The 14,453-nt window shown below is 58.7% G+C and overlaps 2 protein-coding genes across 2 annotated transcripts in view; one reads left to right on the top strand and one right to left on the bottom strand.

The window, feature by feature from the left end:
* Positions 1 to 15: 15 nt before the first annotated feature.
* VOLCADRAFT_106656 (uncharacterized protein) lies at positions 16 to 8,447 on the top strand (the record flags this gene model as incomplete). The annotated part of the gene is made up of 14 exons (XM_002955083.1): positions 16 to 517; positions 1,535 to 1,727; positions 2,514 to 2,582; positions 2,831 to 2,932; positions 3,907 to 4,014; positions 4,491 to 4,571; positions 5,088 to 5,165; positions 5,593 to 5,676; positions 6,005 to 6,103; positions 6,390 to 6,565; positions 6,867 to 6,909; positions 7,341 to 7,409; positions 7,661 to 7,764; positions 8,216 to 8,447. The coding sequence occupies exons 1-14, from the start codon at positions 462 to 464 to the stop codon at positions 8,445 to 8,447; spliced, it is 1,494 nt and encodes a 497-aa protein (XP_002955129.1). The 5' UTR covers positions 16 to 461.
* A 2,589-nt stretch (positions 8,448 to 11,036) lies between these two features.
* Positions 11,037 to 14,453, bottom strand: part of VOLCADRAFT_95994 (uncharacterized protein) — a gene marked incomplete at both ends in the record, with an annotated part of 8,854 nt that continues 5,437 nt past the window's right edge. Inside the window, 7 exons of the mRNA XM_002955024.1 lie at positions 11,037 to 11,089; positions 11,181 to 11,371; positions 11,535 to 12,220; positions 12,621 to 12,724; positions 13,076 to 13,172; positions 13,651 to 13,750; positions 14,153 to 14,413. Of these exons, the coding sequence (XP_002955070.1) occupies positions 11,037 to 11,089; positions 11,181 to 11,371; positions 11,535 to 12,220; positions 12,621 to 12,724; positions 13,076 to 13,172; positions 13,651 to 13,750; positions 14,153 to 14,413 (1,492 nt within the window). The remainder of the gene's footprint in view (positions 11,090 to 11,180; positions 11,372 to 11,534; positions 12,221 to 12,620; positions 12,725 to 13,075; positions 13,173 to 13,650; positions 13,751 to 14,152; positions 14,414 to 14,453) is intronic.

The following is a 14,453-nucleotide window of genomic DNA, read 5'->3' as shown; positions in this document are numbered from 1 at the left end:
GGCGGCGGAGCGAGAAGATAATTTTGATGTACTGATTTGCAAAACTTGGCCTCCCACTGAACTGGATTCGAGCGGTACAGCTCGCGGGTTTCGACTCTCATCACCACGACCCGGTGGTTTTCCCCACCAGAGAAAGGGCATATGCGCAATGAGCCCAAGATCCTGCAGAGGACTTGCAGTTTCAGTTGCGGCGATAATGGGAGCAGGCAAGAGGTCATTGTTGCGGCCGGGGCTTAGGGGACTGACGACCCTTCAGTTTGATCAATAAAAGGGTACGCCTGTCCTGCAACGTTGCTCTACATTTAAACGCCCCTGACCTTCCCGCTCCATAAAGAGTGGTCGGCAGTATATGTGCGCGGTGCTGGAGATGTGTGACAATTGGAACGGCCCCGCCTGCTGACTGAAAGGGGCTGTACGGTGAGCGTACCCGCCAAGTGGCTTGGGGCCGTATCACTGCAAATATGCGGGGCCTGCACCCACGCCCTGAGGACTTCTATACGGATAGGGGATTGGAGAGGTTCGCTGACGGGCGGGTGTAAAACCTTTTGGGCCCTACCACACGGCTGGAGGCCAGCATGAAGCCTCTGGTAGCGCCGAATCGAAACCAAGTTGAAATGGATTGTGTTTGGAGGCTGATCCGGAGGACTCGCTTCGTTGTGTGAGTGATGTTCGCAGCCTCGGCTTTTGCGACATTTGCTATGTTTCGGAAGTTGTTGCCAAGTGTTGCATTTTGTTAGCAGTTCTCCGTACTAAAACGGCTTGCCAGCCTAAATCGGCCCTGACGGTTAATGGCAGAATGTAAAAGCGCATGCTCCGGAACGGTTCCCTGTCCTTCTTTGCGTGCTGACCCGTGTCATCCTGATAGGGTGGTAGCAGAGTTGTGGCAGCACTGAACTAGGCACGTGCAGGCGTTCTTCACCGGAGGCGCCAACAAATCGCAAGGTGTGCTGCTTAGCGTAAGGGGTTGTGTCCGCACGCAGAGACGTTGAGCAACGCGTGCAGACAGCTTCAGAGCTCCTGTAGAGCTGTGAAAGGCTTGCCGCTCTAAAATTGGCAGGGGATTTAGCCACGCCACTCGTGTGTAAGTGAGTTATGGCTTAAGTCTCGGCTCATCGGTCACCCAATCGTTGCTTGTCCTGCCTTGGCGGTAACTAAAGCCCCGGATACAAGACTAATCCCGTTGAATACAGATGCATCTTCAAAACAGAATGTTACATTTTAATCCTGAGCACTCCAGGTTTCTTTCCTGAGCCCAACCTTTCGTACGACGATCTGCCGTATAATAAACAAAGCTAGTGTTGTGCAATGAGCCTGCGCTATGGGACAGGAGCCGCTAAGAGTGAGGGAATTTCATTGGTAATCTGTTGGGTAGCGTACCCTGAGAGCAAATTCATTTCGCTTTTGCTGTTTAACGCATTAACCATAAGATGCAGTCGATCATTCATCGACGCGCAATCGGCAGGAATGCATTTTCCTCTCCCGCACCTACTTCTCGGCCAGTCCGTGTATGCAAGCGAGTCGTGCATGCTCGGAGCGGCAAGGCCTCGCGACGCGCTGCCGTGGAATGCCAGGCGTTCTTCAACTTTTTCACGCCTAAACCAGCAGCAGCAGCGCCAATTGTGGACCCTCGCGCGAAGCCGCTCGTTGAACGGCTGATCGCCTTGACCAGGGGGACCGATGCTGGAGCAAAGGCCTCTCCTGCGCTAAAGGAGGAAATTGCCGACGTGGTGAGTTAGGATGGGCCCAGATGGGCCAGCCAACTTCTCAACAACATTAAAAACGGTCGTCGGAGTGTTTATCCAACACGGTGGGGAGGGGTAACGTATCCGTGGACCCATCAGGCATCGAGTCCGCGCGATATTCACCCGTCATTGCAAAGTAACAAGCATAGTCTGGTGGATGAGTTCGCAAGGGCCACGTCTCAGATCTTGCTCCCCGGGTTAGGGGGTAGGAGGCGGTCATCAACTCTGCATCTAGCAATCCTGCACCGCCATACGTAAAATGCCGGCCCAGGTGCAGCTGCACCCTCATCAGCGATGAGGTAAAGATTGTTCTCCATATCCCACCAACCCACAGCTGCAGGGTGGTCCACATTTTGCTTACCCACATGTTACGCTGCACACCACATGCCGTACGCCCATGCATGCATGACGGGAGCCCCGGATCCATATTCACACCCGTATACACACATACACGATGAACAGGATCTAGTCTCAGGTGGATTAGTCCTTACAACACCTCTCAGTATGGCTTTTGGTTGCCAATCGTGCAGCGGCTGACAACAACACCGACATTGAGCATGTCACCCATTCGTGGGCCAGTGCTAGTGCGCGCAGTCGCTAACATGACCTAAAACCTGCTTAGCGGCGATTGCAATCGCAGCTTTAGAATTTGCATCGCTGTGCACGAAGCCGCTGAGACGTTTAAGGGCTGCTGGCCCCTGCTGCGCTTCCTCACCGAAAGCAGTCCCCTTCATCCCCCTCCTCCTCCCCGCCGTCGGGCCCGCCACACAGATCACGGAGCTGTCCCGGTACTGTGTCAAGAACCCGCTGAAGAGCGACCTCTTGTTCGGCGAGTGGAAGGTGCGCTTTTGATCCGTGAAGCGAATACAATGAGAAGACCACATGTATTACTTAAGCTCAAATGGTTCTTTTCATATCCGCCGTGGGGGCGCCGTCTTTGGACGAAGGCCGTTCCGCGCCCCTGTCGGGCGAGAAGCCCCGTCAGGCCGTCGTGTCCGGACTACGGTACTCTTTTCCTTCTTCCTTGTCTCCCCCCCCACCCCCCCACACACGCCCCATGTCCCCCCGCATCCTACTTGACCCGCCAGGTGCTCTTCTCCTCCAAGGCCTCAGCGGTGGGTGGTCCGCCGCTGCGCAGCGGTGTGGGCCCCGCGGTGTTTCCGGCCCAGGACGCCAAGCAGATCCTGGAGGTGAGAGGGGCGGGATGGGTGGGTCGCGTGGAGGAGGAAGACTGGGTTGAGATCCAGTTCTGGGAGAGCGGGTGAAGGGGGGGAGGAGTTGGAAAGAGAAGCGCAGAGCGGAAGGGGAGATGCGGAGCGGAACGAGGGGAGGGAGGGACGAGTAGAGATGTAGCGAGCGGGGAACTCCGCTGTGGGGAACTGCTGTGGCAAGTGGACGGCCGCTGCAGCACCAGGCTCGGTGTACTATTGGGTTAACCTGGAAATGCGAGCATCTTCAGGGCTGAGCTTCGTCTAAACGCGGATCTGTCTCCCACGCACTGGTGAATTGATAAGAAGTTCCTGTGAAGGACGAGAAGAAGAAAGGGCGTGTGGATTTGTCCTGCAGTCTGTATGGCAGTGGAGGCATTTGAGGCACGTGCTGCGGCGGAATGCTTGAGGCACGAGAAAGAGACGGGGGTAGGGGTTGAAAGGTGTTGTGCTGCTGTGTGTGGGAGCCGTGGCGGCGGCGGGCAGGCAGGCAGGCAGCTCTGACTCGGGTAGTCGCCCGCTGGGCGGTAGGGGCCGTTCGCAGTTTGTGGAATATCTCTCGAGTGCTCCGGGCCCGGGCTAGGCGACGTTGTGCCTTGCTGCGGCCTTGATGCTGATTTGAGCACGTTTACAGGCTGGCAACGCACCGGTGCTCAATCGCCCAGTTCTCCCATCCGAACAGCTCCTCAGAGTGGGCTGCCTCCTCATGTGAACGCGCCGTGTCGGGCTGGAGAGGGGAACAGCGGGAGAGACGCGGCCGGCATCACATGGGGCAGGGGAACAGAGAGCAATCCGCCTGGGGAGGGGTCATGTGTGGAGGGATCACATCTGAACCATCTGCATGCATGCATGTTTGCGTGGGACGGAAACGCCGCTATTGCCCTTGGCCTGTCTGTATATCTGCCTGTCTGGTGCCCCTATACGTCTGTGTCTGTATGTATGTGCCGTTTACGTAGGCCCCCAACAAGCTGATCAACAGTGTCGAGTACAAGACGCTGGGCTTCCTGCCGGGCTTCAGCCGCCAGTACGCCACCTTCGAACCCATCAGCGCTGATACCTACCTTGTGAGTGTGAGGCCTCCACACACACACACACACGCACGCACGCACTCCCTCTCCCCCTTCCCCTCCTTCCACACGCGCCTGACGTCTTCTCGTTGTCTTACTTTTATCGAGTCTAGATGTACTACTGCCAAGCACCCGGGCCTAGCGCCTGCTGCGTGGCAAAGTGGCGTCGCGCATCACGTAGCTCGCGAATCTTCAGTCCAGTCCTGCGTATTGTGCAGTACGGAAGATTTAATTAAACCTATCGAAGTGTCTGTAGGCCTATTTAAGCATTATAGCTACCTGGGCTGCTGGCAGGGCATCTAGAAAGGGTGTTTAGGTGGGCAGTAGGTAGCACCGGCGTCCACCATGCGCAACAGGGCCGCAGACAACACCACACAGTCTGTCCGCTGCTTCCCACCCACCTGACCACCCGCACCTGTTGGTGGGTATGTATAAGGGTTGTCTGAGCCGTGTGACGGTGTGCCGCCGCGCAGCTGAACATCACGGACGGGGAGATCTCGGCCGGTCTGGGAGGGCCCATTAAGAAGACCTTTGACATCCAGCGCAAGATCAAGGTAGGCTTGGGGGGGTGTCTGAGCGGGTTAGGAGGGCAATGGATGGTTGGTTGGAGTTCGGGTGATTTCGAGTTTCCCCTCCAATGTGTGGGGAGGGAGGGGTAAATTAGGATAAGTTCCCTCTGGTCTGACGGGTGATGAACCGCAAATCGGTGGAAACCCTCCCGCCGTCGAGGCCGCTGGCACCGGGTTCCTGGTTGTGGACGAGGCTGTATAACGTTTGCAGCTGTACAGCATTTTGGGGTGTCAGCATTCCAGCGTTCTTGCAATGGGAGGTGGTTGCCGCCGCGCAAGGGGAAGCGGCGGCACACTGACGACATGATGATGAGGGATGACCCTTGCCGATGGCTGGAAGCTCTCATACACGCGCGTGCATTGCACAACCCAGGTCAGGACTTCGTGCCATCATGGACGTAAGTAAATACTCGTAGCTTACATTTAGAATGGAATCCAGGACTTCTATTTGGGAACGTGTCTCGGGTCTGATGGAATCAAACTATCTTGCCGTACTTACAGATTCTGTACCTGGACGACAAGGTCCGTGTGGCGCAGTTCCTGCCGGACGACTCCCTGCCAGACACGGAGGCTGACGAGGTGCGTACGGATGGGATTCGGTCGGTGCCGTACATGTACGACTGGAGGGTTCCGCCGGATTCCACATGGCGGCCTGATGGCTCTAGTATTTAATGCTAATGATCTTACATGTTCAGGACGATCGCTTGTAAACACCGCAGTCAGGTCACAGCGCTAGCCGGTGGCAGTAACACGACTGGCCCGCTGCCGTAAATCTGTGCATGCGGGGCTCGCCGCTCCATCTCTCTTTAGCCCGCTTGTTGTTCTGCTGCTCCTCATCATCCCGGGGTGGTTTCATAGTCCCGCATAGTTGTATCATCTGGGTGGTGTTGCGTTACTGACCCTCAAGTGCACGGCGTGCTCTAGCTGACAGGTTGCTGATACGCTTCTCCCTATGTTTCTTCGCGGCCACCCGTCCATTCCTGCACTATGTAAACTCCCTGTGAAGAACGGCGGCCGCAGCGGTGAGGACGTCGTGTTCGTGTTCCAGCGCATCACGGAGGAAGCGGAGGCTGAGGAGGAGGACGGACAGGTAGGTGCCGAGAGGGTGGTGTGGGTGCGGGAACGGGATTCAGCCTCTGCGTGGCGGCGCCTGTGTCCGAGTGAAGCGGTGCGCTGACCGATGCAAAACTACCCAAAGCTGTGACCGGTGGATGTGTTTGCACCGGTCTGGCTTTCTTTCTGTCTGTCTCTCTGTCTGTTTCTCTGTCTGTATTGGATGCTATACGCTTAGGCGTGTTTAGTGGTGTGCATGTGCGTGTGTATCACAACCCCTTGCGTGCGGTTTGAGCACAGGGCGCGGTATCAGCCTTTGTTGATGAACTAATAATATTCTGATGTCTGCAACTATGTCTCATCAGGCCGACGACGGCGAGGGCGCTGAGGAGGCCCCCAAGCCGGCGCCCTTCTTTGGCGGCAGCCGCAAGCTGGAGAGCGCTGCCACTGTGGCGGAGCGCCAGGTGCGGGAGCGCGACGCCGCTTGAGCAGGGGCGTGTGGGGGAGGGAGGGATAGGGGAGGAGTCGTCGGGAGCTGAAACAGGCGGGGCATATCACGACACATGCTGAGGGCATGGGATGGGTTCGAGCAGGTAGGTTGTTAAGGGGTAGAACCGCTACAGGTGCAGGGCTCGTGAAGCACCATGCTAGCATGCAGCGGTACGGCAGCCATCCATCTCCCACAAAGCCCTTCAATTGCTCTAAGCCGCTCTAACTCTCTATTTGCCGTTCCTCGCTGATGCACGCCAGGTTCGTCAGCAGCTGAAGGAGCAGCGGGGTGGCAGTGCCAAGGTAGCCGCCTCTGCGGCTGCTGTCCCGGCCAAGGCCCCCCTCGGCAGCGCCAGGGTGGTGGTGCCGCCGGCTCCGCGCCAGGTATCGCAGCGCGGCCGCCGTGAGGTCGCCGAGGAGGTGGTTGAGGACCCTAGGTGAGCTGCTCTGCGGCGGCTCTGGGGCGTAATGATGGGGAACTCAGGTCGTGCAGGGCAGCAGGGACGGTATCTGAAAGGGTGTTGTCACGACTGCGTTTTTATTGTGTAGCTCTCTCTCTCTCCATTTCACGTTACCTTTTGCCTTGCGCGGGAAACTGGGAAAACGGACCTCGTACCGTACAAATACGTACGGCGGTCAACCGAGCTCGTCGTCATGCAGTGCTGTGTGCACGTCTCGTGTGGTTAGATGTTCATCTGCATATCTGATCGTGTGGCTGATGTGTTTGTTTGTGTACAGGGAGCGTCGCCGCCGGGAGCAAGAGGAGGAGCGCGCCCGCAAGGTCAGCTTGGGGTTGGACTCCTTGGTTCGTGGGGTTAAAGGTGGCGGAAGGTGGTGCGTTGTTACATCAAGGGTTAAGGCCGCCCCACGCTGGGGCTCATGGGTGTTCGCCGTGTCCTGCCGTGCCCTCTCAAACACCGCACTCGGGTGCTACTGTTGTGTGATGTGATGCGCTGCTACTCCCTCTCATGAAGCATGTGCAAGGGCTGTTCTCCGCCCTTTCCTTCCCGGTGCTACATCTCGGTTTTGTTGTCATGTCGGGGCTGCTAATGTGCCACCTCGCACCTGAGGTGACACATGGGGTACATGGTGTAGTGCCATGAGCTTGTTACCACAGGACCCACACGACCTTAGGGGGGAACTGCCCGGGGGGAGATCCCTGGAGGTGGTCATTGAGATTGGGCTGTGTGGCTGATCGACGGCGTTTTGCAGGCTGCGGAGGCCGAGGCTAAGGCTGCGGAGGCTAAGGCAGCCCGCGAGCGTGCCGAGGCCGAGCGCCAGGTACGACGTTGTCCAGATCGTCGTACATGCACGGCGTCACAGCAGTTTTATTGCGGGAAATTGGATGTTTGTTGTCTGATGCCGTGTACGGCAAAGAGTATGTAACACATCCCGCTCTCCACCTCCTTCGCCATCTCTCCAGCTGTGGATGAGCTTTTGCTTGCACACGTCCTAACGCTGGTGTGCATATAAACGTGTTCGTGTTCAAGGGATGGATTTACATTGCCATGTATCGTACGTTTGCCATGCAGGCCGAGCGTGAGAAGCAGGCGGCCATCAAGGAGCTGCTCGCCAAGTTAGCCAACGAGATTAAGGAGCGGCAGGCGGAGGCGAAGGAGGCCCTGAAGGAGCTCAAGTGGGTCTCGACCTCTGGGCCACTGGGGGCTCGTACTCTAGAGGGTGCTGTTGAGGGTGTGAATTCACGGCTTAAGGCGTATACAGGTTCTCATCTCTTATCTCTCGTCGTCCTTCCCCTCTTGCTTGAGACGTAATTCCGTCTGAATCTCAGAGGGCACTTCCTAGCTGGGCTGTCCATCCGGGCCTTTTCTTTCCTTCCACGTTGCAACGTCCACCTTGAGAAAATGAGGGGTAGACAGGGGCATGTGCCGGTGTGTGTGCGTGTATGTATGTGTGTGTGTATGTATGTGTGTGTGTGTGGAAGGGGCGATAGAGCCTTTGCCCCAGTTGCCTACTTCACTGCCGCAGTCATATGTGACCACCACAGCAAGACGCACAACGAGATGATTGTTCACATGCACGGCCTGCATGCACTTTCCGTTCCGCTGTTGTTTCGCTGTTCCTAGCAGGGACGTCGAGAAGTCGACGGCGTCGGGTCTGAAGGAGTCGCAGGGCGCCCGTTCGCGCCTGGAGGAGGCTGAGTCGGATGTCAAGTCCATTAGCACCCAGCTGGACGCCGCCAGCGCGACCAAGAAGGAGGCGGAGAAGGCGGCCAAGGACGCTAAGGAGGTCGTGGTGGCGGCGGAGAAGACGCTGCGTGCACGCATCGCTGCGGCGGCACCAGTCCTGGCGCGCAAGTAAGGCTCGCTCCGTGACAGAGCTGCCGTGCCGCAGCCAAGGCGACGAGGCTTCGGACCACGGGGGATTCATGGCAGTGTTAATGGGGTTGGTCAGGACAGCGGCGGTGTCTGCGGCGGCGGCCTTGGCAAGGTGGTAGGACCGCCATTGCCGTGACCAGTGCCAGCAGCGACACCGTCGCCGTCTTCCTTCATGTTCCGCATGTACTATTAGTAGTAGCGCTAACTGATGATGCACTCGTGGCCTGGTAGCACCCGCTGTGGTGCTGGTGGCGATTGTCATCAGGGGCCACCGCCACCGCAGCAGTAGCCGGAGGAGAAGAGTGGCAGCTGGGAGGCTGATCAACTGCTGTCACCAGTTTTGCGGACTTGGAGGCAACAGAGGGAAAAGGGAGAGGGCTCTGTTTTAAGGTGTCATGAGAGGGAAGACACGAAGGGTGCATCGGCTCGTCCAGCTTGGGGGAAGCGAGGAGACGTGTGTCGGGTTGTCAGTCAAGGTGAGCCAAGGGAAGTGGTAGCTGTGCAGGTGTACACGTCACTGCCGCTGCCGTTCCCCTGCTGTCGAGCCGAGCTGGGCTTGGTACGGCTGTGAGCTAGGGCGGCATCTGGTGTCGCAGTCGTGTGAGGTCCAGGTTGCGGCTTATGTAACTGTCAGGTCGGCTTATAAGAAGACCAGGACACGGCTATTTTATAAGAGAGTTGATGCGATGTTTGAGCTGAGCGCCAAAGCCACAGTCGTTTCGGACGAGGTGGTCGAGATGTGCCTGAACCGGTTTTTATATACAACGGGGTTTTGTTTGTTTGGGGCCCGTTTTCGGTATCGGCTGTACCAACACTGCGCCGATGAGACGTTTAGCAATGGTGTGAAAACGCGACTACGTACGCTGAGGGGCTTCTGGCTGCGGAGGGCCGTACGGTACACGGCATCGGAGTGTCTTGCGTGCTGCCGCATCCCCATGTGTATTGTACGTGTGTTGGTTGTGAGCGCCTCCAGCCGGATTTTCCGTGCGTGCTTTCGGATGGAGAGATGGTGCTAGCCAGGTAGCAATATGGCTGCTGCGCCTCTGTGAATCAAAACGTTGGCGACGATGTGTTGCGTTGCGTTCCCTTGCGTTGGGCGCTTTCCATCTCTTCGTCTCAAGGAAGCTCGAAGCCTTCCCATTACGCAATGTGGGGCGCTGTCGTGACCCCGTTCGGAAGGTGGAACTCTGTGGGGACATCGGGCAAGCTGTGGAGTCGTGTGGAAAGGCTTCTCGCGCATCATGATCATTCTTTTGATAATTCTCTTCAGGTGTCATAAGGACCCGGAAAAGCCGCTTCGCCCCCGTCACCTTAACCCTCTAAAGGGGCTGACCTATCGTTGCGGTACCCGTGTATGTTGAGCCATTGATCAGCACCGTCCCACTTCGTACTCCAAGTATGTACGGCAGATATTCACAGACTATCCGATGCGTCTGCTTTGCTTCGGGAGGGACGCGAGGCTTCAAGCATTCTTAAACACATTACCACATGATAAAAGAGCTTTTTGGACGTTCTTATGAGGCCGACGCACAGGCACGGTGTTCTCTGGTGCGGTTGCAAACACGCTCCGAGCATCATCTGGTGGCTCCTGGGTCCCCTTAGGCACATTGTCCACTCCTTCCGCACACTCGCGGTCCATTAACCAAATAATAAATAAACCGCAAAGCCGCCGTCCACGTCGGCTGCCGCGCAGCTCTTCACTCCACTCCTAACATGTAAAGGCGGAGCAACTATAAACATTCTGCCCCTGCCGACTTTGTCTCTCAGCCGCAAGTACCAGGAAATCTGGAGCTAGTCGCTCCAGAACCGTCTTTTTAACATTAACATCACGATATATAAGTACGTCGCATGTGCACTCAGGGCACCAGCGGCATTTCTTTACATCGGACCTCTACGGTCCTCTCTACTGGTCTCCCCCTCTCTCTCTCTCTAAGCGCCCTGGCTAAGCAGGCGAAGACGTAGCTTTTCTATGATCCTGATATGCCGTAATAGTACGGAGACCAAAACATTCCCGGAGAGGCGCTGCCCCCTCCGGCGACTCTCCCCCCCCTTGTGTGTGTGCAAATCACACACTCCGCCCTAGGAGTGGAGCAGCGCGCCTACGGGGCCAACCATGGGCCCTATTCACTCCTCACCCATCCCTCTCACTCCCTAGGTAGGTGTAGGAGTGTTGATCACTCTCCAACACGTATGTATGTACGCATGTATGTACGGGCGGACGGCACATCTCAATACTCGCACACATGGGTATCGTAAACACCAGCGGCATCCCATGCTGTTGAATGCTCCCTCCGGATGACCTTCTTCTCGTTTCCCCCCTACTACCTTCAGTAATACCCTCCGTACCCGCCACCACCGCCGGATCGGTAACCTGACGTCCCGCGGCCGGCCGCGTACCCGCTGCCGTACCCGCCGCCACCATATCCGCCACCGCTGCCATATCCGCCGCCACCGTAACCTCCTGCGCGGTTTCCCGTGCCGCCACGGCCACCACGGTCGTCGTCGCTGTCGCTGCTCATTGCCGCGAGGGCTGCCTCTAGCTCCTGCGTCTCCCCAAGGGAATCATCGCCCACTAAAGCGCTGTTGCCGGGTGCTTTGCCGCGACCGGCTGCGGAGGCAGGTGCGCTGCCGTAACGAGGTTGCGGCTGGGCAGGAGACGGCGTCGGCGCCGGCCGCCGTGCCGTCGCCGCCGTCGCGGCTGCGGCGGCCGCGCTACCGCCGCTGAGTCCCACTTCCAGCTCTGCCGTCGGGTCGTCATCGTCCTTGTCGAAGCTGACGCTGTAGTCATCGTCGCCGCCGCCGCCGTCGACGCTGTGCTCGATCTCCAGTCCCTCAGTACTGAAGGACAAGCCGCTGATGGCAGGTCGACTGCGCCGCTGTGCCGCCGACGGTAGCTCAGAGTCAGGCCTGCATTCATGTTTCCATGTGTACGGCAGTGGGTGCACGGCGATGTATGACAAGAAGCTCCCATTTGCCTCCTTAAACTTTTACCTGCTAATTTAAAACGAACTTTGAAACTGACAGTAAAACGTTGACAGTAATAATAATCTCGTGACGGCGTTCAACGCACCTTCGTACACCTGACATGGACGAGCTGCTGCGCAGCAGCATGCGCTGCACGTTTCCACCACCGCCACCACCACCACCACTGGGCGCCTGACCGCGGCCACCGAGGGCTCCGGAACCGCTTCCCAAGATATTAATGGAGGCCGCATTTGAAAAGAGTGACGAAGAGCTGCTAAACAACGACGATGCAGATGAAGACTCAGAGGCGGCTCCCCGCCGGGACGACGACTTGGCCTTGCCCTTGCGTCTGTCGCCGCCGGCTGATGCCGCTGCAGCGGCGGCGGCGGCGGCAGCGGCGGTGACTGCCGCCTCCGCCGCCGCCTTCTTAGCTGCCTTCCCGTCCTCACTCAGAAAGTCCGAGTCGTCAGAGTCGAAGGACGAGCTGCCGCTCTCGTGTACGGGCCGCCGGACCTGCTGCGGCGCCGTCGGCGCCGTCTGTAGCTTCGTAGCGGCGACGTTGCTGCTGCTGCCCTGGCGGCTGACGGCGTTGGACGGCAGCGCGGATGCGGTCTTGGACGGGGCCGCCGGGAGCTTGAGTGAAGCTGACGAGGAGGAGCGGCTCGTACGGCCCCCGAGTGCGCCGTCTTCGCGGTCCCTTGCCTTGCGGCCCCCGTCGGGCTCATCGTCCCCCTCCTCCTCCTCGTCGTCGACTTCGCTGAAGAGCTGGGAGTACTCGCTCTCCTGGGACTCCTAAGTTGGAAAGGAAGTGAGCAATACAGGTTGGTGGGAAGTCTGACAGACAGACAGACAGACAGACGGACAGACACGCAGGCAGCGTGGGATTCTGGCTAGCTGCTGAGATGTGGAGTGAAGGTCACAGTTGACGGACCTAAACTTGCACGCTGGATTGGTGGGGAATGCTGAACCCGCTGCCTCTACGGATGTTCGGGTGGCATGATGATGAGGGACTCTAGAAGGCAGAATCTACCGCCTTAGGCTTGCAGTTCGTATGGCGTATTACAGTGTGGTAATGGTGGATGGTGCTGTATGGTGTTCAATCCTAGATATGTGGATCCAAATGTGTTCAATGGCCTCCCACCCTGTAACAACAACACCAACAGCAACACCAACACCAACAACACGTACACACCTGCCGAGCGGGCTGCGTGGGTCTCTGCGGCGGCTTGGAGGTCGCCGCAGGTACGGCGCGTTGCGCGACACGACGATCCGTGGACGCCGAAAAGTTGGAGTTGGCTGCGAGGGATGCGGGGCCGGTTAGTTAGGTGGTTAGCTAGGGATTTAGTTAGGTACGACATACCACATTACCTGACTCGGTTGCTGCTGCGCGATGTCGCCACTGAGCCTGAGCTTGTTTGTTTGGGTTCACGCTGAGGCCCTGAGGTTGTGTACGCTGCTTAGTTTGTTTCGGCGGTTGTCCATACGTCTTTACTTTTACTCATCTCGCCCCGGCGGCCACTTCAGGCGCAACGTGTATGGGGGTTCTCGAATCCTTACGTTTTGTCCCCACAGCGGCCGCTTGTCCCCGTTCTTCCTGTTCCCGACCGCCCGCCCTCCCTCCCTCCCTCCCGCCCTCCCGCCAGCCACCTGATGCCCGCATGTCCCCGGAGGCCAGCAGGTCGTTCAGGAGGGAGTCCTCCAGCAGCGTGTCGGCGGTCTCCTCCGGGTTGACCGCCTGGACCTCCTGGGACAGGAGAGGGGGGAGAGGGGGAGGAGGAAAAGGGGCAGGGGGGACTGAGGATAGGGAAAGTGAGGGAGAAACCCGCACAGACCAGGCACGGGGAGAGGTTGGCGGGCCCTGGGGAGCACCGCGGTCGGGTGGAGTGGGGTTGTGGTGAGTGCAGCACAGGGCAGCACAAGGGGGATGGACCCCATGGAGCTGAACGGCGCAGCACGTGCCCTGAATCGTGCCATAGATCCGTGGCATCCCGATCCGGAAGGGCCTTATATCGCTGTGTGTGGATGGGGTTGCGGCATTTCTGCTCGCTCGTGCGCGTGTGTGTATTGTTCCCTACTGCCCTCTCCCAATCTAATCGAGCCCAACTGTCGCCTCACTCTGCCGCCGCCACAACTGACCCACCACCATGCAGTAGTACAGCACAACAACAAAACTACTACCACTGCCGTTTTTTTCCGCCATACAGCCGTACTGCCGTACTGACCTGTGTCGTGACCTGGGATTGCAGTCGGCCGCCCAGTCCCAGCGGCCCCACCTCATCCGACTCCTCACTTATGCTGATGGTGCTCTTGCTGTGGGTGCTCCTGTGCAAGGAAGAGGGGGTAGCGGGAGCGGGAGGGGAGCGAGTGAAGCAAGAGCTGGGGGCGGGAGGCCGCGGGAGGGGAGAAGGGAGGGAGGTGAGGTTGGAATCAGGTCCAGCAGACGGGCGGGTCGGGGCACAAGGGAGGACAGGAGCAGAACGGCAGCTGGCCAGGTAAGGGTGTGGGAAGGAGGTTGGGCGGGAGAGGACGCCGAGGTCTCACGAGCACAGACCCCCCTCCCGAGTGGGAGTCTCAGGGACCAAAACGAAACCCTTAAACAGACCCACTTGCACACCCCCACCCCACCACCACCCCACCCCACCGCACACCGCATACCACACACACACACTGCCACGCACTGCCACACGCGCTCGCGCAGTCCCCCCCAACCGACAACCACCCTACCTGAGGAGGTCGGTGTCGGGCACCTGGAACGCCACACGGCTTTGAGACCGAGCCGACCGCCACTTCGCCGCTCCCGCCAGGTGGGCCTCAGCAGCCTCCCCGGACGCGGACGTGGTCATCGCCGGGTGGCGACCGGCGGGGCCGCCGTGGGCTGGACCCCGGACAGCCGCTGCCGCCGCTGAAGTCGCCACTCCTTCCTCCTCTTCCACATCCATGAGCATGCCCTCCTCCTCCTCGGCCTCGGAAATGTGGCCGTGATGACTGACGGCGAGGGAGCGCCGACTGGGTGCGGCGGCGGCGG

Source organism: Volvox carteri (genome assembly GCF_000143455.1).
Source record: "Volvox carteri f. nagariensis unplaced genomic scaffold VOLCAscaffold_48, whole genome shotgun sequence".
NCBI lineage: Eukaryota > Viridiplantae > Chlorophyta > Chlorophyceae > Chlamydomonadales > Volvocaceae > Volvox > Volvox carteri.
This window is presented reverse-complemented; position numbering and strand designations above follow the sequence as displayed.